At 40.0% G+C, this 24,559-nt stretch overlaps 2 protein-coding genes and 1 long non-coding RNA gene across 7 annotated transcripts in view; 2 read left to right on the top strand and 1 right to left on the bottom strand.

Moving 5' to 3' along the window:
- Positions 1-7,269, top strand: part of ALG5 (ALG5 dolichyl-phosphate beta-glucosyltransferase) — a 41,196-nt gene extending 33,927 nt beyond the window's left edge. The window contains exons 9-10 of the mRNA XM_059042164.2: positions 4,417-4,502; positions 7,063-7,269. Coding sequence (XP_058898147.1) covers positions 4,417-4,502; positions 7,063-7,178 — 202 coding nt within the window. The 3' untranslated portion in view covers positions 7,179-7,269. The remainder of the gene's footprint in view (positions 1-4,416; positions 4,503-7,062) is intronic.
- Positions 7,270-12,401: 5,132 nt separating this feature from the next.
- On the bottom strand, positions 12,402-19,436 carry LOC131743437 (uncharacterized). Its single transcript, XR_010837108.1, has 4 exons — positions 19,132-19,436; positions 18,942-19,029; positions 18,249-18,347; positions 12,402-12,900 (listed from the first exon to the last, which is right to left on the bottom strand). It is a non-coding gene; the product is annotated as an uncharacterized lncRNA (long non-coding RNA).
- A 150-nt stretch (positions 19,437-19,586) lies between these two features.
- SMAD9 (SMAD family member 9) overlaps positions 19,587-24,559 on the top strand; it is a 62,605-nt gene continuing 57,632 nt past the window's right edge. For 2 of the 5 annotated variants that reach the window (XM_067016166.1, XM_059042159.2), the window contains exon 1: positions 19,640-19,716. The gene's annotated coding sequence lies outside the window, so the exon portion shown is untranslated. The other 3 variants (XM_067016165.1, XM_059042160.2, XM_067016167.1) reach the window with 3 other exon arrangements.

Genomic DNA, 24,559 nt, shown 5'->3' with positions numbered 1-24,559 from the left:
TTGTGCCCATAAAGGAGAACCACCAAATACACATGTATCAACCTGATTAGCAATATACCCTTCACCACAGTAATGTTTCATTGTCTTTATTTAAACATCTCTGTTCCTTCACTTCAATCAAGAAAGACTAAAGAGCAGCTTTGTTTTTGCTTATGCAGCATAAGTTTTAGAAACCAAATTGTGCATCTACTCATTTCCATATAAGTGTCTCCTTAGACGGTTTTTTTAAGAGGACTTGTTCTAAAGATTCACTGAAATTTTTCTTGTAACTTTCAGGGAATCCAAGTCAAGTAGAGTTTCTAGGTATTACAAAACTTCAAGGTATACGCTGTACTGCTGAAGTTAAAAGATTACAGGCATCTCTGATTCTGAATTGAGTATGGGTAACGTTAAATGTTAACTATAAATATGTATATAAAATCTCCATCCTCTGAACTCTACCTCACCTAAATTCTTTCCATTTAATGTTAAGGTATAATTTGACCCAATTTATGAATAATTTTTTAAATGGATTCTTTGAAATGTACTTTCTTCTAGTGAATTTTTTTATTTTTAATCAATGTTATTCATGTTTATAATTTAAAGTCATTCCATCAGGCTTACAACAAGAAAACAGTTGTCCTTTGCCCCATCTCCATCCATCCCCCATTCCTGCTCCCTCACTCTAGTCACTTTCATCTCTAAGTTTTTCAGTTTTAGATACTAATTTCCACAATAGGAAATCAATGGACAAGTATTTCATTCTTTTAAACTCCTGTATACCCTCCACAGTTATGCTCCTAATACAGTTTTAAAATAATGTTTGCTTAGCTCAGCATTGATCGTTATAGCTGGCTAAAGAGAATTCAGATTTGAGCCTTAGCATGCAATGGGATTATATGACCCACATAGTTGTAATACTTTTTGTTTCTCTAAAGGTAATAACTGGAGTTTTTTGCTGGCATTACTTGACTGTGGATCTAACACTTCCTTGTCCTCACTCTCTGACAGGAGCATAAGTTCCCAGACACATCAGATTATGCCTCAATTCCATCTTTTTCTTGGAGATAGAAAGCCTTTCTTATCGGCTCTTTCTTTCTAGTTGTGTCCTGGCCTGCTGCAGCTCCTGTCCTAGATCTTGTTTTCCTTGATTTTCATCCTAATTTAGTAGAGCACACCTCTCTACACCTCCTAAAAAATATGAGAAAGACACCATGAGACCCCGCATGTAGAGACGTGCCTTGATTCTACCCTCACACTTGTTTACCAGTTAGCTGGAGAAAGAGTTATAGGTTGGAAATCCTTTTTCCTCTGGATTTGGAAAGCATTGCTCTGTTGTCTTTGGCATCAGTATTTCTGTGGAAAAGTCCAATTCTGTCAGTAATCTAATCTTGATTCCTTGTCTATGGCATGTTGTTTCCACCCCACTTTGGAAGCCTTTTATTCAGTGTTTTGAAATGTCATGATTCAGTGACTTAATGTGGCTCTTTTTCATGCATTTTGTTGAGTACTCAGGAGGCCCTCTAAGTCTGGAAACCCATGTCCTTTAGTTCTGAGAAATGTCCTTTATTCATTTCTTCAACGATCTCCTCTGTCTTTTCTCTCTTCTCTCTTGTAAAACAGATATAGAGCTTCCCTATTGATCCTTTAATTTTATTTTCTCTCCCTCTTCCTATTTTTCTTCTTTTGAGATTTCCTCAATTTTATCATCTAACCCTTTTAAATTTTTATTTCTGCTATCAAAACGTCAGTTTCCTGCAACTCTTATATTCTAGTTTCATTTTTCTGAATCTGTTCTTGTTTCATGACTACAGTAGCTTCCATTAACACTTTGACATTTTCTTCTTTCCATGCGTTGTTTCTGTTGCTCCAGTTTTTTTCTTTATGTTTGTTTTTATCATTAAAGTTTATCCTCAGATATGTTTATTATGGTGCTAAAAATTTTAGCAGCTGGGTGCATGGTCAGCGAACTCTGACTGATAGATTTCACTACAAATTAAACTAGTGGGGCCATTTTGTGTGGGTAACTCCCAGCTGTCACTATGTTTTGGGCTGGTCATTTTCACTCAAGTGGGATCCTTCAATCTGCTGCCTAAGAGATACGATCCTGGCTGCCAGCATTCACAGAACTGGCTGGAAGAAAGGAGAATCTCATACAGATTTTCAGTGAGCCCTCCGGTTTGCAGCCCACCTGCAACTCCACTTACAGAGGTCACTTGGGCCCTTGATGCCTGAGCCTCAGGAGCTCTGTGGTGCCCATTAACCTGATCTGGGCTTCTCCCTCTGCCGTTGTCTACTTTCTAGTTACCACTTGTCTAGCTACTTTCCAACGTTCACATTTTTTTTTGTTGTTACTCTTATCTCCTCCTCTTTTTGTTCTCATATGATTATCCCATCATTGTTGTTTTAATTTTAGTGGGATTTCAGGAGGGAGCAGTAGGGTGTCTGTGTGTGCCATGTTTAGCAGAATCTCAACACACTCTTTGTTCTTCAGAAATACATCTGTTCCTGAGGTAACAGCTATATCAGGAACTGAATAACAAAAGAAAACATGGTGACTCTGCCCTCCCCACATTTACAAAAACTCAAGAAGTCATTTCAGTTGGAGAATAACCCTTATGCTGCTTCTCTTTATTGGCATAAGGTTCCATCCAGAAGTACTTGGTATTTTAATTATAATGTTTGCTTTGGTAACAGATTGGTCTCTTATTTGTAATATGGTGATATGAACTGCAGTTTGTTGTTTTGTTTTGTGGTTTTTTGGTTGTCTTTTTTGTTTTTTTTTTTTAAATAAACATCTCATGCCTTCTAAAATGTTTAAGGGGAGAAGGGTATAATAAAAATAATAGTTTATAAGATGAATAGCCCTTTCAGTTTTTTTTAATATAAAAAAAAATTAATTTGTATTTCAGTTAATCAGTGGTTTTTTACCCGACTCCTTTTCATTCATCATTTTTAATGTTGTTTTGTGTCTTTGATAAGTCACTAATTCTATATGATATCTTTGGAGAAATACTTAAGAATCTTGATCAGATTATTAAATAGTATTACTCAGCAGCCCATTAGGTAATTTTTTGGTTTTATGTTAAAGAAAAGTTTTAAGGGTTAATATTCAAATTATTTCCTTCTTTCATGAGTGTCACAATTCTACTTAATGGAAGTTTTACTTAGTCCTTTTAGAAACACAAAGAACGCTTTTGTAGATGGTTTTATCATCTTAAGTAAATATTTTATTAGGCTAAGGAAAAGCATTAAGTGTTTTAAAAAAAAATAGTTTTCATATTGAATTATCCAAACACTTGGGATTTAAACTAGTTGCATAATGGATGGTGGTGGTATTGTAGCCAAGAAAACAAAACTCCCAAATTCAGATTGTCTGGAATCAGGGAAATCAGATAGAAGTGAATTTTAGGCGTTTTCTTGTTTGTGCTCATATTTTAAAACCAAGCCTGGGAAGTTTGAAGCGTGTTCCATGCAGTCTAGAAAGTGGGGCGTCTCATGTCTCAAGAATGAAAGCAAAACAGTGAAAGACTTTAGTGCTTTTCGAGACAAGTAAAAGCATGAAGTGCAGCGCGGGCAGTGGCGCTTTTCTTTTTGAGTTTAATGCCAATGAAAGGAAGCAAATGGTTGAGAGAATTTTGTTAAAATCCAGGAAAACTTCTAAGTCAGGATTCAGAAATGTTAAGGAAAGCAGATTCGACCTAAACCAAAGGGCTGATTGAAGAGGAGCTTTTTAAGAAAGTCTTTCCTAGGTAGAAGGAAGGCTGAGCTGGGAATTCAGACTAGAGATGATTTTAAGTGTATGTTAAAATGAGACAACGTATATATGTAGTCATACCCACAAGGCCTTTCAGGCCAGCCTAAACTGGCTTTTCACTTTTACCAGCTGCCAGCACTGTATTGGCCAGGACGGCTTTGGGGAGCGGAAGAGGGAAGGCAGGCCACAGGGACGCCGTACTTAGAAAATACATAGAAGAATGTAATCAAGCAGCTCTAAAGTGATTGAGAACATTCCTTCCTAGTGCTTCTCAAGGTTCTGTTTTACCAGCTCTCTGAATCCGTTGAAAATGCTGTCAGTTCTGTTTCTTGAACTAGTTAAGGTTGGGATTTGAAAACCAATCTTGAAAATTTCCAGGATTATATTTTCTCTCTCGGAGCCCAGGAGGCCGTTTTTACCTCTGGGAGTTTCTGAGTTGTGACAGAGACGCTATATTTCTCATTTATATGTTACGCAGTGACAGGTAATGCTATATTATTTGCCTTGAAGCTCCTGAACTACTTTGCTTTTATTTGACTTTATGTTTATCTGGCCTTCACTTTTACAGTATAAGCTTTTATGTCTGCTGTGTAAGCTTCTTTAAAACATGCCAAGGTAGAGATTTAATTACACTCTATTTGTCTTTTTAAAGATAAATAGCAATGTATTTTCTATTTCAGGGCATTTGATGTAGAACTGCTTTACATAGCACAGTTCTTTAAAATCCCAATAGCAGAAATTGCTGTCAACTGGACTGAAATTGAAGGTGAGTATATTGTTTACATTACAGCTGATCTTAAGTGGGGGAAGACGTCAGACCATACAGTTGTTCAGTGAAGTCAGCTGGCTTTACTATCACCCCAGCTCAGCTGTCCTAACTCAGAGAGGCAGTTTCATGGACAGTACTGCCTACTAATCCTTGCCACCCTCCTCCAGCTGGCTTACTGCCTTTATTCTTTAGTCTCTTCTTAGGGTCTTCATTAGGCCTACTGGCTTGCCTAAGAAATTCAATAAAAACTTGTACAATAGACAGGATCATGGTGATTTCAGGCTAGAAGCAAGGTGAATAGTCTTCAGATAAACTTTATTGTTTGTGATACCAATTTTTTTTTAGTATTATTTCATTACTCAGTGAGTTTTGAGTACCTACAAACCACTGTGCAAAGCTAAATGAGGAATTAGTTGTTTTTACTCCAAATGTCCATAATCCATTCACAGCCCATTTTTAACTGGCATCTGTACATATATCCAAAAATGTAAAGATTTCTAAGATGTAAAATGTGAAATCTATCATACGTCCAAATAATTTCTTCAGAAAAGCTTAGACAGCTCTCACTGTTTAGAATTTAAAATATATTCTAGTGTTCTCCTTTGCTTACCTTAGAATGATCCTAAATTAATTCACAGTGTAGGAGCAGTTAACTGGAGACTTTTTCAAAGTCACCTGTCCCCCAGGTAAGCATGGCCTCCTCTTGAAAAGTCACTGTTGAAGTAAGCAACCTCAGATGTTTGGGGACAGAAAAAGGTTAAGCACCGGTCTGGAAATCATACAAGCTCTATTGACCTCTTGGAGTCTTGCTGAATCATATTGAGTTTACAGCGGTTTGACTCATCTCCACAGCAGCAGCCTAGCTCAAAGGGGATGGGAAGCAGGTGAAAGGATGCCTCAGACTCGTCCGGATCAGCTTGGTCGATGTATCTGTGCCCAGCATAGACTCTATGGGAAGTTGAAGTGGGGAAAAGTAAAAATGTTTCATTTTATATCAGTTGCTCACTTGACTTTCTCAGAGAGTTGAGTATTAAATCTCGCTAGCCAGCACTTAGTGAGCAGTTTTTCTGTTAATTATCCCCAAACCCTCAACCATATATGATCAGTCCCTCCCCACTAGAGCAGGGCCATCTGAGATTCTCAGTTTAGATCCTCCCAAGTTTTACTTCACTTCAAGGTGTTTTGGGTTTTTTTGTTTTGTTTTGTTTTTTTAACATCTTTATTGGAGTATAATTGCTTTACAATGGTGTGTTAGTTTCTGCTTTACAACAAAGTGAATCAGCTATACATATACATATATCCCCATATCTCCTCCCTCTTGCATCTCCCTCCCACCCTCCCTATCCCACCCCTCTAGGTGGTCACAAAGCACTGAGCTGATCTCCCTGTGCTATGCGGCTGCTTCCCACTAGCTATCTCTTTTACGTTTGGTAGTGTGTATATGTCCATGCAACTCTCTCACTTCGTCACAGCTTACCCTTCCCCCCTCCCCATGTCCTCGAGTCCATGCTCTAGTGGGTCTGTGTTTTATTCCCGTCCTACCCCTAGTCTCTTCATGACATTTTTGTTTCTTAGATTCCATATATATGTGTTAGCATACGGTATTTGTTTTTCTTCTTCTGACTTACTTCACTCTGTATGACAGACTCCAGGTCCATCCACCTCACTACAAATAACTCAAGTTTCATTTCGGTGTTTTGTTTTTGTTGTTTTTAGAGAAACCACTCACTTTGGCTTTGAAGATATTTAAATCTCTTATCCATGATTTAAATTAATTACAGTGGATGTGTTAACTTCATTGTGGTAATCATTTCACAGTGTATACGGCTATCAAATCATCACGTTGTACACTTTAAATACATTTCAATTTTATTTGCCAATTACACCTCAGTAAAGCTGTGGTGGGGGGGTGGAGAAAGGAACAGAGAAAGAAGCTAGAGCGTTTGGGCTTCAATCTGGAAATTGTCAGTGATCGTCCTGTGGTCTTTACCACGTCACTGTACCACCCAGCACACCAGTTACCTGAAATTGGAGGGCAGGGCAGGTCTGCTTCTGACTTACCAAAAAAAAAAACAATTCCAAGGGGTAAAATCAAGGAATATAAGCTTTTAAGACATGCTCAAGGAGGCAAATGTCATGCAGTCAACTGCACTTGGCATGTTGCCATTTGACAACCACTAGACAAGAAGATGGCCTAGCTAAGATGTATTTATTTTATCTGATTGAGAGTCTTTGGTAGAATTAGAATAAAAGTTGGGTTTTTGTCTTGGCTTTCTTATCTCAGATTATTAATCTGTACTTGTATTATGTATAGAGGTGTATCTGATTCTCTGTAGTACATGAGGTTGAAAAGCAGTGTGTAAAACATGAAGATTTGCCCTGAAAATCATTTTCAAATGTACAAAGGAATTGTTTAACAGACATACATATATAATATAAATAATGTAAGTTAAATTAAGGTGACTAGAAGCTCACAAAGGTCATGACTTCTAAAATACAATTTTAAACTGTTATGCTTCCTGAAATATATTTATTTTTAATTATTTTTAAATCACAGGTTCTAAATTAGTTCCATTTTGGAGCTGGCTACAGATGGGCAAGGACCTACTTTTTATACGACTTCGATATTTGACTGGTGCCTGGAGGCTTGAAAAAAACAGGAAAGTGAATTAGGTTATTTGCCATCTTTGGTTGTATTCTTATCCATCAGTGTCACATTATTTCATTTGAAATTAAAATTTTAAATAAAGCTGGAATAAACCTATTCCATTGTCTGCCTTTTGATAATTTTAAAGAATTTAGTGCCAGCAGTAAAAATCTTTATACCTCTTTTGGACACAAAAAAATTTAAGGTGTTTGTTTGTAACAAAAGTCAGATTTTCTTTTGCTTTAGCAATTTTTTTTTTTTTTTTTTTTTTTTTGCAGTACACAGGCCTCTCACTGTTGTGGCCTCTCTGGTTGCAGAGCACAGGCCCCGGACGTGCAGGCTCAGCGGCCATGGCTCACGGGCCCAGCCACTCCACGGCATGTGGGATCTTCCCGGACTGGGGCACGAACCTGTGTCCCCTGCGTCGGCAGGCGGACTCTCAACCACTGCGCTACCAGGGAAGCCCTGCTTTAGCAATTTTATTCATTTAGATTAATTATCATTATGATTCTGAGAAATACAATTTTTAAACAGAAGACAGAAGCGATTATTCTTACTCTAAAGTGCCTTATTCTCATGAACTTAAATATAAACCACAATCATAGAGTGTTCAGGGATTTAAAAATAAATGTTTAAATATATATAAATTTATCAATATTAAACCCATAATTCATTCTGTAAAAGTCTAGGAAATTATGTTAAAGAAAGGATATAGGCTTGCTCACAAAGGTATCCACTTTCTCATAGTCTTATTTATCTCCTTCCAAATTTTTCTTACCTCCTGGCAACCCTTCCCTCTTGAGTTCATGTTAATAAAAAATGGAAATTCTTTATTAAAAAGAGAAAGTTTTGTGATATTAATAAATGTATTTACTTAATAATATCAGAAGCCTGTGTTTTTGAGAAACTAAAGACTAAAAACTAGCAGTTATAAAACAATGAACTCCTAAAAATAAGAATTAGATGGTTTCTGATGTTTTAGAGAAAATAATAATACCTAACATTTACTGAGTGTTGACTGTCTGCCCATCACCGTTCTCAGCACTTAGTATATAATGACTCACCTAACCTTTACAATCGAAGTGGAAACTTAAGGCACAAAGCAGTCACTTGCCCAAGGTCACAGAGGTAGGAAACAGTAGAGCTGTGACCCTAGCCCACATAGTTCGGATCCAGGGCCTACACTCTTTAACGAGTATGCTACTTCAGTTTCTGACAGTATGATAACCGGGAACATGTACGTAGAGTTTCAGAAGCACACGAAATACAACATTTAAAGACAAGACTTATGTGGAAAAGTAAATAAGCTAAAGATGACTCCTCTCCAGTAGTTTCAACAATAGTGACGCTGTCACATCTACATTAGACAACAAGCTCCTTGAAAACAGAAACCATTTCTTACTCAAATTAGTACTCCCAGTACAGTGCTTAGCGTAAACACTTAACATCGATCAAGCAAATAAACAAACTTCATTCACTACCAGGTTTTGAGAGCCTTTAAGTCACTTAAATGAACAGAACAAAACAAGACTTATGCAAGTAGAAATGAGAGAAAACAAATAGTAAAATGACTGTGAGCATTAACAAGAATTTAAAGTTACAAGCCTTGAGCCAAAAATAAGATCCTTAATGAAACTATAATAAGACAATAATTTATTGTTCTTTGTAAGCTAGTGATAAAAATGTATGTTTGAAGCATGAGAGGAATTTTCAGGAAAAGGGTCAATAGTTTTTTATGTAGTTCACCCATGAGCTCTATTAAGAAAGGTTTCTGATATCCTTGATGCCAATTTATCTTCCTAGGCAGAGGTTCACCTAAGCTAACAGCGTAGTAAAGACTCGGGGGCACTCTGTAAGAGAAAACGTAGTTTAACTTGTTGACATTATAGAGCCTGCTAACAAAAAGAGCAAGCAGCCATAGCAAAAGCAAAAATATCAACTACTATCATTTTACTATGTACAAGGAACTTTGATAAGAATTTCATGTGCATTATTTAGCTTAATCTGATCAAACAACTCTATCATACAGGTATGATTACCCACATTTCAGAAATGAAAAAGTAGTGTTAGACAGGTGATTTGCCCAAGATCACACAAGTAACCAGTGTCATGCTTCTACTGAAATAAAAGCAGGAAATAGGATCATGGGCCATGATTAAAACTGAGGGTACAATCCTATTACAGTCAGACAACATGACCATTTACAGTACTTTCTACCTTCTGACTTGTTCTTATAGAATATGTATACGTGGAGTTTATTTGACTCAAGATTATGTCTGGATGATGACATGTTTCTTGACATCTGTTAATTCTATGTCTCTATGTAGTTGTGTATTTCCACGATTCACAGTTAATTCTCCAGTTCTGTTTTCCACTTTTTCTATTGTTATAATTTCCTCAAGAGCAGAAACCTTGCCTTTTATTTGTGTGTCTCCATAGCATCCTAAATTGTGATTGTTCAATAAAGGTTTCCCAAATGGTTAGATAATGCCAGCATAACAATTCATTTGTCCAAGAAAAATATTACAAGAATTAGGTTATCCATTTTATCGACAGCTAAATCTCCTCAAGAAGCAGTCTTATGGGTTGCTTTGTTTTTGTGCAAACTCAGAGGCACCAAATCTACAAACTAATGATTGTATTATGTCCATCCAGTATAGGACTCATTTGGAATTCACTGATTTTGAAGTAAAACTCATTAGTATTTTGATGGTCACAAAAAGCAATACCTTCCCAGATTTGATCCTCTAGACAATAACTGCCCTTCTACAACCAAACACTACAGGAAAGAATGGTGACCTCACACTTGCCGACAAGAGCCAAGGCTGAGCGGGGAGCCAAGATGCACACCCTCACAGGGCTGGAATCAGGTACCTGGACCTCCTCCCCCGGGCAGTGTCAGAGAAGGCCCAGCACGGAGCAGACTTTCATCCCCTGAAGCCAATCCTGAGTCCGCACCAGGGGAGGCTGGCCTTGCACTCCCCTCTGCAGTGACAGCAGCTCCACCCTCTCCCAGGGATGGAGTCAGAGGAGGCACTTCCTCTGGTGGCCCCGCAGTGATGAGGCCACCCCGCTGCAGTGACAATGAAGACCATGTAGTGAGCCAGAACTCCTACCCCTGCCCAAATATAATAAATAGTCCCCCTTCCTTTGGGTGTCAATGGGGGCCAAGGGGCGAACCTGTACTTACACCTCCCCTGGCAATATAACAAGACGGTGCTCCCCCTTCTCGACCAGAGGAGCGTCAGCTAAAACAAGAGTTGTGGATAAGATCCAGAGTCTCAGAACATAATAAAAAAAATGTCCAGGTTTCACAAGAAAATTGCTTGTTAAAGCAAGAACCAGAAAAACCTCAACTTGAATGAAAAAAGACAATCAAGAGATGCCAACACTGAGATCACAGAGATGTTAGGATTATCTGACAAGGATTTTAAAGCAGCCATGACAAACATGCTTCCACGGAATTACAAACATGCTTGAAATTAATGAAAAAAGTAGAAAGCCTCAGCAAAGAAACAAAGTCTCAGCACAGGAAAAGACAATTTCAAGAAGAACCAAATGGAAATTTTATTTATTATTATCTTTAATTTTTTAAATTTTGGCCACGCCACACAGCATGCGGGATCTTAGTTCCCCGACCAGGGATAGAACCTGTGCCCCCCAGCAGCGGAAGCGTGAAGTCTTAACCACTGGACCACCAGGGAAGTCCCCCAAATGGAAATTTTAGACCTGAAAAATACAATCACTAAATAAAAAGCTTGGTGGATAAGCTCAACAGCAGAATGGGGTGGCAAAGGAAAGAATCAGTAAACTCAAAGATAGCACAATAGAAATTACTCAATCTGATCAAGAGAGAAAAAAACAGAATGGAAAAAAAAAAAAAAAGGCTCACTGAAACTATAAAAAGATCTAACAGTTATCATCAGTCCCTGGAAGAGTGGAAAACGCATTTGAAGAAATACTGGCTGAAAACTCCTCAAACTTGGCAAGAGGCATAAATCTACAGAATCCGATTCCGTATAGGATAAACCCAAAGAAATCCATACCAAGATGCATCACAATGAAACTTCTGAAAACTAAAGACAGAAAAAATTTTGAAAGCCACCAAAAAAAAAAAAAAAAACCTGACACCTATAGTGGGGAAACAATCAGAATTGACTGAATTTACCATCAGAAACTATGCCAGTCAGAAGGATGTGACACAATATTTTTTAAATACCAGAAGTAAGGAACTGTCAACACAGAATCTCATACTCAGCAAAAAACAAATCTTCAAGTATGAGGGGGAAATAAAGACAATCTCAGATGAAGGAAAGCTTAGAGAACTGGACACCCACAGACCTACCCTAAAACGATGGCTAAACAAAATTCTCTAAACAGAAAGAAAACATCAAAAGAAGGAACCTTGGAACTGTAGGGAGGAAGAAAATACATGGTAAGCAGAATATTGACAAATACAAAAGACTTTATCTTCCAGAGTTTTATATTATGTTTGATGGTGGAAGCAAATACTAAGACAGTCTGATGTGGTTCTAAACGTATGTAGTGGAATATATAAGATAATTTATTACAAATGAGGGAGGGAAAAGGGGCAAAAACAGAGGTAACAGGCCTTGCAATCCCCTAAGCAATCTTCTGGCATCGCAGTTGGGGAGCTGTGACCCACAGTTGGAGAATCAGTAAGCTAAGTATGCAACTAGTGCCCAATCTGTCTTTTTTAAGATAAAAGAAGTATTAGCAGAATCTGCCAAAAGCAAGCCTTATTCAGAAGGTGACAGATTCTCATACTAAAGTAGGTGGGGTAAGAGTTTGACCCATTAATGTTTCCTACTATGATTACTTTTCTCTTTCCACAGGCCAATTATTTAAAGAGAAATAAATTGAGATTTTAAAATTTAAAATCCTCAGTTTAGTCAAGTCCCAGTTTTTTGAATTTCTCGAATACCTGTACATTCACCATTTCTAATGATTAATCAGTGCATGACAGCTGAGTTTTAGCTGCAATTTTATCACTCACTTTTCAAAAATAATCATTTCAGAAAAAACCACTTCCAACAAGAATAGAAACTTATTTATATTTCTTTTTTCTTAAAATTTTTTAACATCTTTATTGGAGTATAATTGCATTACAGTGGTGTGTTAGTTTCTGCTTTATAACAAAGTGAATCAGCTATACGTACACATATACCACCATATCCCCTCCCTCTTGCGTCTCCCTCCCACCCTCCCTATCCCACCCCTCTAGGTGGTCACAAAGCACCGAGCTGATCTCCCTGTGCTGTGGAGCTGCTTCCCACTAGCTATCTATTTCACATTTGGTAGTGTATATATGTCCATGCCACTCTCTCACTTCGTCCCAGCTTACCCTTCCCCCTCCCCGTGTCCTCAAGTCCATTCGCTACGTCTGCATCTTTATTCCTGTCCTGCCTCTATTATTTATATTTCTTATAGGAAATATATGTTAGAAATTTAAATTTCGGATTTCCCTGGTGGTCCAGTGGTTAAGACTCCGTGCTTCCACTGCAGGGGGCACGGGTTCAGTCCCTGGTAGAAGATCCTGCATGCTGCACGGCACAGCCAAAAAATAAAAAATATTTTAAAAAAATAAATTTAAATTTCATTAAAAATGTGGTTTCTTGGACATCATTTTTCCCTCTGAATAGGCAACTGATGAGGAAGGATACTGTTTGGGTGAGTCAGGAGACTTTCTTCCAGTGATGAAAGCTGAGTGCATCTCAGTTTTCTTATCTATAAAACAGTAATAGAGAGATAACACATGAGCTGCTGAATGAAATGAAATATACAAGCCTAAGCTTTAAAAACAAGAATTTTATGAAAATTAAGATAACACATATGCATATACCAGGGAGAATATTTTATATTTGGTAAATGCAGAATATTATCTTATTGTTTTATAACCTACCTTATTCTAAAGGTAACTATTCTAAAAGACTATTTCTCCACCCAAACTTCTCTCTTAAATAGGAGAGCAAAAAGTAATGGACTAAACTAACACACCATTGTAAAGCAATTATACTCCAATAAAGATGTTAAAAAAACAAAAGTAATGGATCGGCTTTCTTCTATGCTTAACTATTTTCAGTAGAGGCCTTAAAGTAGATCTAAGGCTCACTAAACAATATGTGATATGATACAAGCACATCATGAAGACTCTTTATGAATCTTAAGATTCTGTATGAACATGAAACATTTTATTTGTATAGAAAATGCTTTTAGAGATGTTCTTTTATTCTCATTTAGAGTGTTCTGAATATTTCTTTAATTTCTCCTAGAATTCATTCTTCCAGAAGTCATCTATAAATTAAAGAGCAATGTGTGGATGAAAGAGTATAAAGGTTATTAAGCCCTTATAAAAAAGATAATGCCACAGAGAATGGCAGAAAGTCAACATGTTGATCGCTAACAAATACCAGGGAGAAACTTGCATCTTCCTGCCAGGCAGCTAGTAGGCAGGGATCTTGGACTTCCAGCTTCTAGAGCTGTGAGAAATAAAATTTCTGTTGGTTAAGACACCCAGTCTATGGTATCTTGTTATAGATACCTGAACTAAGACACTCATTCTTAGTAGTAAAGCTCAACCATAATTCTGTGATACCTTAGGATGTTGCCTTTTATTCCAGAATGTATTGCAAAGTTCCCATATCAAAATTAAACTTATCTTCATCTTAAAAACAAATTTCTGCTATTCAAAAGGAATAGGAACCCATTCGGTCCTGTGGGGATCAGATACCACAAAGTCAAGTACCCCCTACAACCCACAAAAATTATATTGAAATAAGTGGATAAAATTTAAATTAAAAAGTCATTATAACTGGGTTAGAGTTTGTGTTACATATACCATCAAATAATTAAATCCCACATGAAAATAAGAATAAACCTTAAACTTACCCTTACTGTAAAGGTAAGTTTTGTGGACCATATGACTCTCCAGATCCTTTAACATGTCTACCACTTCCCCAAAATGACTATGAATCACCCCTAACTTCACCCCCCTTCAATACACACACACACACACACACACACACACACACACACACACACACACATACACACACACTTCTAGTTTTTCAAAAAGAAGACCAGAGGCAGGTGTTGCTTTCTCCTGCACTGCTAAGCCCTTGGCACACCAAAAGCCTGATACGAATCCAAGCCCAGGATCCATTACTCTATTCTCTTCCTCTATTCCTAATACACCTCCATACATTTAACAAGTATTTGATGAGCACTTACTATATGCCAGGCACTTTTTAGGTGTTGGGAATAAACAAGAACAAAATCAGACACACTCCCCATTCTTTTAGATATTACAGATAATTAAAGGAGACAGATGGTAATCAAGTAATTAAATATAAGTCAATTTGGAACAATGGTGTTGGTTATGAATGGTCCTACAAGATTATAAACCAGAGGGTCTAACCATATCAAAGAGGCCCAAGAAGTCTTCTCTAAGATGTGACACTTGAGCTGAGATCTGTAAGTAGGTGTTAATGAGACAAGGAGGGGAAGGAAAAGCCCAATACAATGGAGCCCAAGTGAAATGTGAAGTGGGAGTTAACAATGGTTGAATAATTCCTGCCACTTAATTAAGTAGAATGTTTTCTGCTCTTTTCTTTTTATGTGTTGCATTCATTCATTTATTTTTTTATTTTTTTAATTTATTTTTTATTTATTTATTTTTGACTGTTGGGTCTTCGTTGCTGTGCACAGGCTTTCTCTAGTCGTGGCAAGGGGGGCTACTCTTCATTGTGGTGTGCGGGCTTCTCATTGCGGTGGCTTCTCTTGTCGTGGAGCACAGGATTTAGGCACAGGATCTAGGCACGTGGGCTCAGTAGTCGTGGCTCACGGGCTCTAGAGTGCAGGCTCCGTAGTTGTGGCGCACAGGCTTTGTTGCTCCACAGCATGTGGGATCTTCCCAGACCAGGGCTCGAACCCATGTCCCCTGCCTTCGCAGGCAGATTCTTAACCACTGCACCACCAGGGAAGTCAATATTCATTCATTTAATTTGTTAAAAACTTTGTGGGTTTCTTAAAAGCAGTAGAGGCATCAAAGAATGAGGATCAAACATGACACCAGAAATATAGGCAACAAACGTAAAAACAGATAAATGGGATTACATACAACTTTAAAACTTCTGGGCACCAAAGGAAACAATCAACAGAGTATAAAGGCAACATACAGAATGTGAGAAAATACTTGCAAATCATATCTGATAAGGGGTTAATATCCATAATATATAAGGAGCTCCTACAACTTAACAACAAAACCAAATAATCAGATTTTTTAAGTGGGCAAAGGACTTGAATAAAAAATTCTCCAAAGAAGATACACAAATGGCCAACAAGCATATGAAAAGATGTTCAACATCGCTAATAGTAAGAGCAATGCAAACCAAAACCACAATGAGATGTTAACTCACACCCATTAGAATGGTCACTATCAAAAGAACAGAAAGTAACAAGGGTTGGTGAGGATGCAGAGAAATTGGAACCCTTGTGCACTTAACATTCTGGTGGGAATGTAAAATAATGCAGCCATATGGGAAACAATATTGAGGTTCTTTACAAACTTGAAAATAGAACTGCCATGTGATCTGTCAGTCCCACTCTTGGGTATATATCCAAAAGAATTCAAAGCAGGATCTCAAAAAGATAGTTGCACACTCATGTTCACTACAGCATTATTCACAAAAACCAAGAGGTAGAAGCAAACCAAATGTCCACTGACTGATGAATGGATTAAAAAAAAATGTGGCCTATACATACAATGGAAAATTATGAAGCCTTAATAAAGAAGGAAATCCTGCCATATGCTACAACATAGATGAACCTAGAGGACGTTACGCTATGTGAAATAAGCCAGTCACAGAAAGAGAAGCACAGTATGATACCACGCATATGAAGTTTCTAAAAGAGTCAAAATTCTAGAAACAGAAAGTAGAAAAGTGGTAGCCAAGAGCTGTGGAGAAGGAGGAGGGGGAATTACTTTTTAATGGATATGGAATTTCAGTTTTCTAAAATGAAAAAGTTGTAGACATCTGCTGTATAACAATGTGAATATACTTAACACTTCTGAACTGGACACTTAAAAATGATTAAGATGATTTTTTTAAAAAAAGTCAGGGATTTCACTGGTGGCGCAGTGGTTAAGAATCCACCTGCCAATGCAGGGGACACAGGTTCCATCCCTGGTCCAGGAAGATCGCACATGCCGTGGAGCAACTAAGCCTGTGTGCCACAACTACTGAAACCCACGCACCTTGAGCCTGTGCTCCGCCAACGAGAGAAGCCCCCACTTGCTACAACTAGAGAAAGCCCGAGCGCAGCAACGAAGACCCAACGCAGCCAAAAATAAATACAATTTTAAAAAGAAAGTCAGTCTCACCTAAATAGCATGCTACCAAGCACCAATTTGAATGAATTCCAATATTAACATAAATTCAATTAAAATAATAAAGGTGTATCTCAAAACTTTAAAAATGAGGATCAAGAAAACTCACTGAATTATTGAAATGTCATTGTTGACCTCTAAGAATGTTGGAATAGCACTGAAATAAAATAGTTTGACAATCTCTAGAAAAACTGAGGTTTTCATACTCAAAACCTCATGGAATTCGGCACATTCTAGGCATTCTGGACGGTCATTTTGATCATGCATGTTGTGTCTGCATCCAAGTCTCTGGCCAAGGCGGCTGGATGAAATCCAGGCTGCACTCTGCCTCAAAGCCAGCATCCACAGGGCTGCATCCACCGAGGTGGGCGGGTGCACCGCGTGGTTCTTTGGCTATCTGGCTGGTAGGCATTCATACTCATTTCTCAAGGTGTAGCTGAATTTCATCTCTGTGGAGACCTCCCTGTCACCTTCCGTGCCCGTGGCCCTAAGGGACACATGAAGTTGTATGACAATCATCAGCATGTGGGTCTCTCTAGTGAGACTGAGTTTACTGAGGGCCTCTGTTCTGTGTCCATATGGTTAGTCCAGGCACCTGGTACTCAGGAAAGTGTTCAATGACGGTTATGGAGTTAAGATGGCTCTTGAAGGAAAATTCCAGGGGGAGGCAGGAAAAGTGGAGAGCTACAGATGAAATGTAGGAAGGAGACGAGAAGTGGAAGAGGTGTACAGGCAGCAACTCCAATGGCTCTGAGTGGAACCATTATAATGCTGGATCAAACATAAGGTACAACAGATGTACAAAGCAGGATCTTTGCATCTATGGATTACTGCAGACTTTCTCACAACCTTGTCCTATGTTGGGCACATGACAAGTGAAAAGAACCAACCTTCTCATGGGTAAGGAGGCTGCCCTTCCTACCACCTCTTTATGGGCTGCAGGAGCTCATGTTCAGCCAAGTTCTTGTAATTCAGAAAAGGGGGAGTTCTTGTAATTCAGAAAATTCAGCTTCATTTTGCCATGGTTTTGAGGTCTTAAACCAAAATTTTACTGGTGTTTCTACCAAATCACAACCCGCGACTGAGTGTCAGCTCTCACATGATTCCCATTATGTACTTTTTTGGTGGAAGTTCTAACAAGCAATAAAACTGCAGCTGATCAAGAAATCAAGAGGGAAAAATAAAGCAAAAAGTCTGGATTTCCTATTCCAAGGATATTCAGCTTCTGAAAAATGGAGTGTCAGCTCTGAACCTTCCTTCCCACAGTGGGTATTTTCTCCTTGGAACTCAGATCTTACTGTTCTTGAGTATAAAGGATTAACCTGCTATACTAGGTTTGAGGGATAAGTGATAGGCATTGTATAAGTGACAGGCTAACTTCTCGATGCCAAAATTTCATGGTATGTAAATGAGAATGCACAGAAAAAGCAGACTACACACAAAGAATCTGCAAATCCAAGTCCTACCAAGAGCCCAGAGAATTCTGTGAATTTAAAAAGACTGTGCCAGAAGCACAAGCCAGTACTGCAGAGGTTATAATTTCTTGCTCTGCGTTGTGTCCTCTGCATTGTCTAATGCACGTAAGCAAAGGAAACAGATAGTGGCTGGGCCATTTCTTTTCTTAATAACATTTAAAAAAATAAAAAGTAAGCCACATATTATCAATTGTGTGACCTCATTAGTTTACCTGCAATAAAGTGCACAGGAAGTGCAACCTGTAGTTCTTAGCAGTCCAAAGGTTTCCTGGAGTTTCACACCCAGAACAATCTCCAACTTAACACCTAGCCTGGAGCAGAGGAAAATGGGCCAGGTGTAGAAAGATGATTTAAATTCTACCACAAATGCTGTTTCACACAAGGTCACTGCTCAACTGACAACACTATGATAATGCAAACATGGCATCTGCCACAGGAAGAAAGCTCAGTGCTTTGAGAACGAGAAAAAGCAGTTAAATTCACGGCTTTTTATTTCAGGGGTATCAGGACCTTCTGGAGGACTCATTTTTCTACACACGAGAGCAAACTGAATACTGTCCCGTGTGGCTTTCTTCTACTTTCATCTCTACAGTAAATGCCTCTTCTATGAAGAGCTGCTGGCTGCTGGGGAATCAGAGACCATCAGTATGTTGGTGGCATTTCCTAAACAAATTCTGAGTGACTTGGAGGAGTCCACAGTGACCTCTAAAGGCAGGCTATCCAGGGGGGAGCTGGGCCATGAGCAAGGAAGGCTGTCTATTAATGTTGTTCACGGCCCATAACGTTGTACCTTTATTAGATTAGACAAGGGTATATATTATGTATGCTAGGCTGTTAAGCAAATAAATACGGGTAAGGAAATGATAACCCACAAAATTATATGGCTTGTTTTAACCACCACTCACCACTCAGAGTAAGTAGCTTTTCTTCTGCTTATGCCAGGGCAAACCAGCTACTCTGGCGCTGTCGGTGGGAGTAATGATCCCCTTTACTCTGCAAAGCAAGTAAGAAACAAACAGCAAATAACAGCAACCCTCAGGGCCCACAGACACGTCAGAAAGAGTCACTCGGGGACGGGGTGGGGGTAGTCCAAACCGATTTGTTGGTCCCGTATCTCTAGTTCTGGTAACGGCCCTCTGGCCTCAGGCTCCAGGTGGAGGCAGGAAGACTCAGCGTGGCGGGGAAGAGACGCGAGCTGCCCCGCGCTGGCGGGAGCCTCCCCGTCGAGGGAGCTTGATCGCGGACCGAGGGGAGTCCGGCGTCTCGCGGGAGGACGCAGACGCAGCCCGGGGCTGGGAGCCCCCTCGTGCGGGCCTCCCCGAGGCGCCCCCGCCGCGGGTTTCCGCGCACGTGGCCGCGGGCCGCGCCGTGCTCCCTCTCCTCTCGGGCTCCCGGAGCAGCCCGGGCGCTCGGCGGCGGCAGCGGGCGGCGAGCGGCGAGCGGCGGGCGGCGGGCAGCGGGCGGCGGGCGGGGGCGGGCCTGCGAGCAGGGCTTCTGGCGGCTTTCCAGGTCGGCGCACTAATACGGGCGATGAGGCTTCGCGGCTCCAGTCTGACTGACGCCGACTGGGGCCGCCGCTGCCGCCGCCGCCGCCGCTGCAGCCGCTGTCTCGGTCCCCGCCGCCGCCGCCGCCGCCGCCGCCGCCGGGCCCTGCAGGCGCTGGGCGCGCTCAGCCAGGAGGTGAGTTCGCGGCTTTCGGAGCAAGCGGCCGGGGCACCCACCTCGGGGGAGGGGACGCGGCCAGACCTGGGTGTGTGTGTGGGGGGGGGGGGTAGGGATGAGCGGCACCGCGGGGAACAGGTAAGAGCTGCCCTCCCCGGCGCGCTGTGGGCGTGTGAGTGTGTGGATGCGTGTGCGGCGAAGTTTTTCTTCCACAGGGAAGTCTTGGAGGCTCTTTGGTGTGTGGCTTGGCTCTTTGTACTCTCCATCCCTGTATTTCTTGGTGGGACCTGTTTGGGGTGGGTCGGGGTGGGCGAGAGGCCGGAGGGGGCAGCTCCGGGGAGACGGCCGCGCGCCTTCCTCTCGGCTGCGGCTGCGGGGGCCGCCGGCACCTGGGACCTGTCAGAGGATGCTTGGCCCGCGGCGGGGGGCAGGGATGGGCGCTCGCCGTCAGCCCCCGGGCTGGGTACCGCGAGGGGCCGCGCACCGTGGACAGGCGCCGTGGAGACCCCGATTTGCCGCTGAGTAACTGTTTGCTGTGGCCGGAGGGGGAGGACAGTGGAGAAGTCGGGGTGCGGGGTTGTATATGTAACTCCGCTGGCCTCCCAGGCCTTGTATCTCGTAGGGTTTTTTTTTTACTCTGCTTACCTTTGAGACACGCGAAGTGAGCAAAAAGAAAAAAAAGAAAAGTTAGGAATGTTGTTCAAGTGTCTCTGCGCTAGCGCTTGGATTGTGTTGGGAGCTGGGGTGTTTGTCTTTTCCTTCGCCTGCCGTTCGGTGCCAGCTCCCCGCAGAAGGGAGGGGGCGAGGTGGGGAACAGATACAGGAGACTTCCTGACGCCAGCATTGTGATCGGAAGGAGGAGCGCGGGGCGGCGGCGGGGGGACGAGACACATTTTTATGGATGGCTAATCGCTGACAAGTCTTCCCGTTACTGTGCCTTCCTCCTCCCACTCTTGACAGTGCAAATTTGAAATGATAGTTTAGAAATACTCCGTTGACTTGTTTCTGGGCTGGAACTGGTACGCTGAGAAATAACGTGCACATGATGTAAATCGACTTTGGGAATAAAATTGCACGTAAATCCTTTGCCCAGTAATTCACAGTCGGATACACACCCACCGGACACTGTGGATTGCTTTTAATGGATCCAATTTACAAGTACCGTTTCAGCGGCTTGCCAGATTTCTCGGATAATCTTTTGGAAGCGTTGTTGAACAGGAATAATAGAGAATAGCTGTAAAGTCATAAGGCATTTAATAATACTACCTCCTTGGCCATAATTGAGCCAAGCATTTGGGCATCCTTCTGGATGAGTGACATGTTAATCCTACAGGCATATCTTCTGCCTTGGGATTCCTGTCAGTGTCAGGGAATGCCATTGGATGTTTACCTTTTAGAAATAGTGATCTATATTTAAAAAGGAAGTAAAAGTAAAATCCAAACACATTCTCCTAACTCTAAATAGACAGTTCAATAAGTAAGTGTCCCTATATTTGTAGGAAACCATGAGCAGGATTTTGGACCGCTCTCAAGTTTGTGGTTATCCAAGAAGGATACTGCAGATAAGAAAATGATGTAATCATTTATAAATAAGGAGCATTTAAAATACATTGTGATAGAAGCTTCAAATAATATATCAGAAAAATAACTTTTAGTGGCAATGATCGCCTTCATTGATGGCAAGACTGCTGTCTTTAGCAGACAGCCTTCAGCTTGTTAACCTATTCTGACACAACCAACTCCCATTTTTATGCTTGACTGGCTATCTTTGCCAGAGCTGTTTTTTGCTTGAACTCTGTGGTTTCAAGCTATGTTTAAGAGAATGCCAATGTATTCTTGATCTTGAGCGAACTCATTTTTATCACTACAGTGTTTGCTAAAAATCAAAGACATAAACAAATCTTAGGTTAAACCTCTAAGTACTTTGCACTTCTCACATCTTTGTCATCAATCTTATAAAGTCAGCATGAGCTATTTGACTTTTCTCCTTTTAAAATCTTTTTCTTTTTCTTATATATCCCCAGTTAATGAGTAATCAGAAAATATTCACAGACGTCAACTACTATATCTGATTGCCCAAGACCATGGAATGAGAAAGAGGAGGGGTTTTTGTTGTTAATGAAACATTGCTGAGGATTCTAGAAATAATAAACAACTGGTAAATTTGTTTATCCTTTCTAATCATGTGGTCAGTTGGAGGAGAAAAAAAAATCTGTCAAGAAATTATTTCATAAAGATTAAAATATTCAATTTCAATTTTACAAATAGTTTTTCTTTTTAATGGGAGTTCAATTTCCTTTGCCACATTTGGAGAGTTGGTGTTTAATAAGTGGTCACTATAGCACTTAGACAACTAACTAGTTTATATCTGACGTTCCCTCTGCAATAAATAAAACAATTTCATCATGTTTAGCTTTAATATGTTGGAAATAATACTTATCCACAAAATATACTCTGATACAAGGCAAGCTAAAAGTTATAAAAATGAAGTTTTTTTTTAAATTCGCAAAACATACTACCTTGAATTTTAAAGTTCTAACGAAGCTTAGTGCAGATTTTCTGCTTATCACTTCTAACATTTAATGAGGAATTCAGAAACAGGGAATAGTCCAGAATAAAACAGTAAATGTAGCAGTACATTGAAAGCATGAATCTCTTCAAATAATTGTAATTCTAGGCTGTTGGATTTATATTTCCTTGGTTACTGTTGCCAGTGAGTTGAAAAGTTATTCTAAAGGGGGAAAAATAAAGCAAACAGTAAATTCGTAAGTAGTTATAATAGTATGAGCACCTTAGATTTTTTTTTTTTCTGTTAACCTAGTAAATGTTCATGTCATGAGTAGGGACATAACAAAAAATAAACAAATACCCCTTGGCCATAAACTAACATTTAAAAATAAATATTCCGATAAATGATGTCTCTTAAGAAACGTGAGCTAACTAAAGTTAAGATTTTAAGATGTTTGTTAGCGTTGGAAGCCATCAGACCCGTGGAAGCTGGATGTTCTTCTTGCCAGTGGACCTCGGCCTGACACTTCCTGCCCCAAACCATTCTGAACACCACCCACTACTCTCTTTTTGCATCAGCCTTGAGCTGACCCTAGACCACTTTTCCAGGCTTATCTTCCCACCCCTTCCATATTTTATGCTGCAGTTAAAATAAAGAATTGTGATTTCCCCTGCATACCCTGGCTTTCCTCTCCTCTGCACGTTTCCTCATGCTAAGGCCTAGAATGCCTTCCCCTGCCTCCCGCCCTCTCACCAAATCCACAGACCTATCAGCATCTTCCTCATCTTTAACGGCCCTGTCCAGGTATGTCCTCCTCTGATGCCCCTGGTCTCAGGTGTGTCCTCCATTGAGCACCTGTGGCTCTTGACATTTTGCACTCTTGCCCATCTTGTCTGCTATTGAATTGCTCATATGCTAATTTATTTCTTCTCCTCAGACGGTCCTTTCAAGATCTGTGAAGGAACAGACTGTGTTTCTGTCTATCATTTCCATTCCCTTCATGCCCACCACAGGGCCCTGCCTCAGTCAGTAAATATTAATTAATTGACACGTCTTTCACTGAACCCATGGTCTCGTCTGGAATAAAATCTGCAAAGGAGTTTCCCCTAAACGATAGGTGTTAACGGTCCATCTTTCCAGAAGCCAGTGTTGAACTTGAGGACATGTTAAGAAGCTGTGGAGAATAAGCCCTCACCCCAGCCCAGTTGAGCCTCTTTCTCCTGAATATTGTGGCTGAGCATTACAGTCAGGAAAGCTTATATGATACTCTTATTGCATTAGCAATTTTCCATATCAGATTCACTAAATACACAATGGAAACCATTTAGCAAAAAAAAAAAAGACCAGATTTTTAATGTGATATGGCTACCACAATGAAACTCTAATTTGATTCCACAGAAAATTGCTAACACGATATGCTGACCCCTTTCCCCCCAGCAATAGCCACAGAAAAATTAATACTGTTTTTAGTGTACATGTTTCAAACTATGCTCACAAAAGAAAAAGCCGACTGCTGCTGAGATGAGCTTCTGCTCTGGTCAGATTGGAAATATAAAGAATCTTGTTATCAGTCTTGTCAGAGAGTTGAATCTCCCTTCTGTGCCTTGCTCATTACATTACCAAACCATACTAAATCCCATCTTAACGTGCATAGTATTCTGTTCAGTGGTTCAGAATGAATAAAGTTAATATAGTGTAAAAAATATAATTTGTATATAAATATCATGCCTATATAATATAGTCCATTATACAGTTTTACTATGACATAAAATTTAAATGCAAAACTTAAAATGAAAATGCATAAATATTAAAAGACAAATTATAAATGTGTGTATACAAAGCTGTATCACTTCAGAAGTCCTAAACACTGATGAAATGTTGGTTCTCCCCTTTCATTCCCTAAACCATATTTAATTCAAAGACAAAAATTTAACCCATGAAATCAGTGTAAAGGAGTCCTACAAAGTTCTGATTTTTCCAAAAAGGCAGTTTTGATTTTCTTTTTCAGGGGGAAATACTAAATATCAAAGTCCCTCTCTCTCTTCCTCTCTCTCTCTCTCTCTCTCTCTCTCTCTCTCTCTCTCTCTCCTGATTATCTGATATCACTGGTGGGGACTATTTTTATATATGAATTTTCCCTTAGGGAAATTTAATATTTCATATCTGACCACTTCCTTTCCCCTTTTTCACATTTAACTTTGAGGGATTGTACATAGGAAACGTGTATTCCTCAATCATTAAATGGGTTTCGGGCTGCGGTTGTGCAAAGCTGTCTTTGTTTACAAACACTGGGATTATCAGGGGTGGCCATGCAGTTTTCTAGCCACTGGACAGATAATCTGCAGAGTTCAT

The sequence above is a fragment of the Kogia breviceps genome, chromosome 16 (genome assembly GCF_026419965.1).
Source record: "Kogia breviceps isolate mKogBre1 chromosome 16, mKogBre1 haplotype 1, whole genome shotgun sequence".
NCBI lineage: Eukaryota > Metazoa > Chordata > Mammalia > Artiodactyla > Physeteridae > Kogia > Kogia breviceps.
The sequence above is the reverse complement of the archived record's forward strand: the minus strand, read 5'-3'. Positions and strand labels throughout refer to the sequence as shown.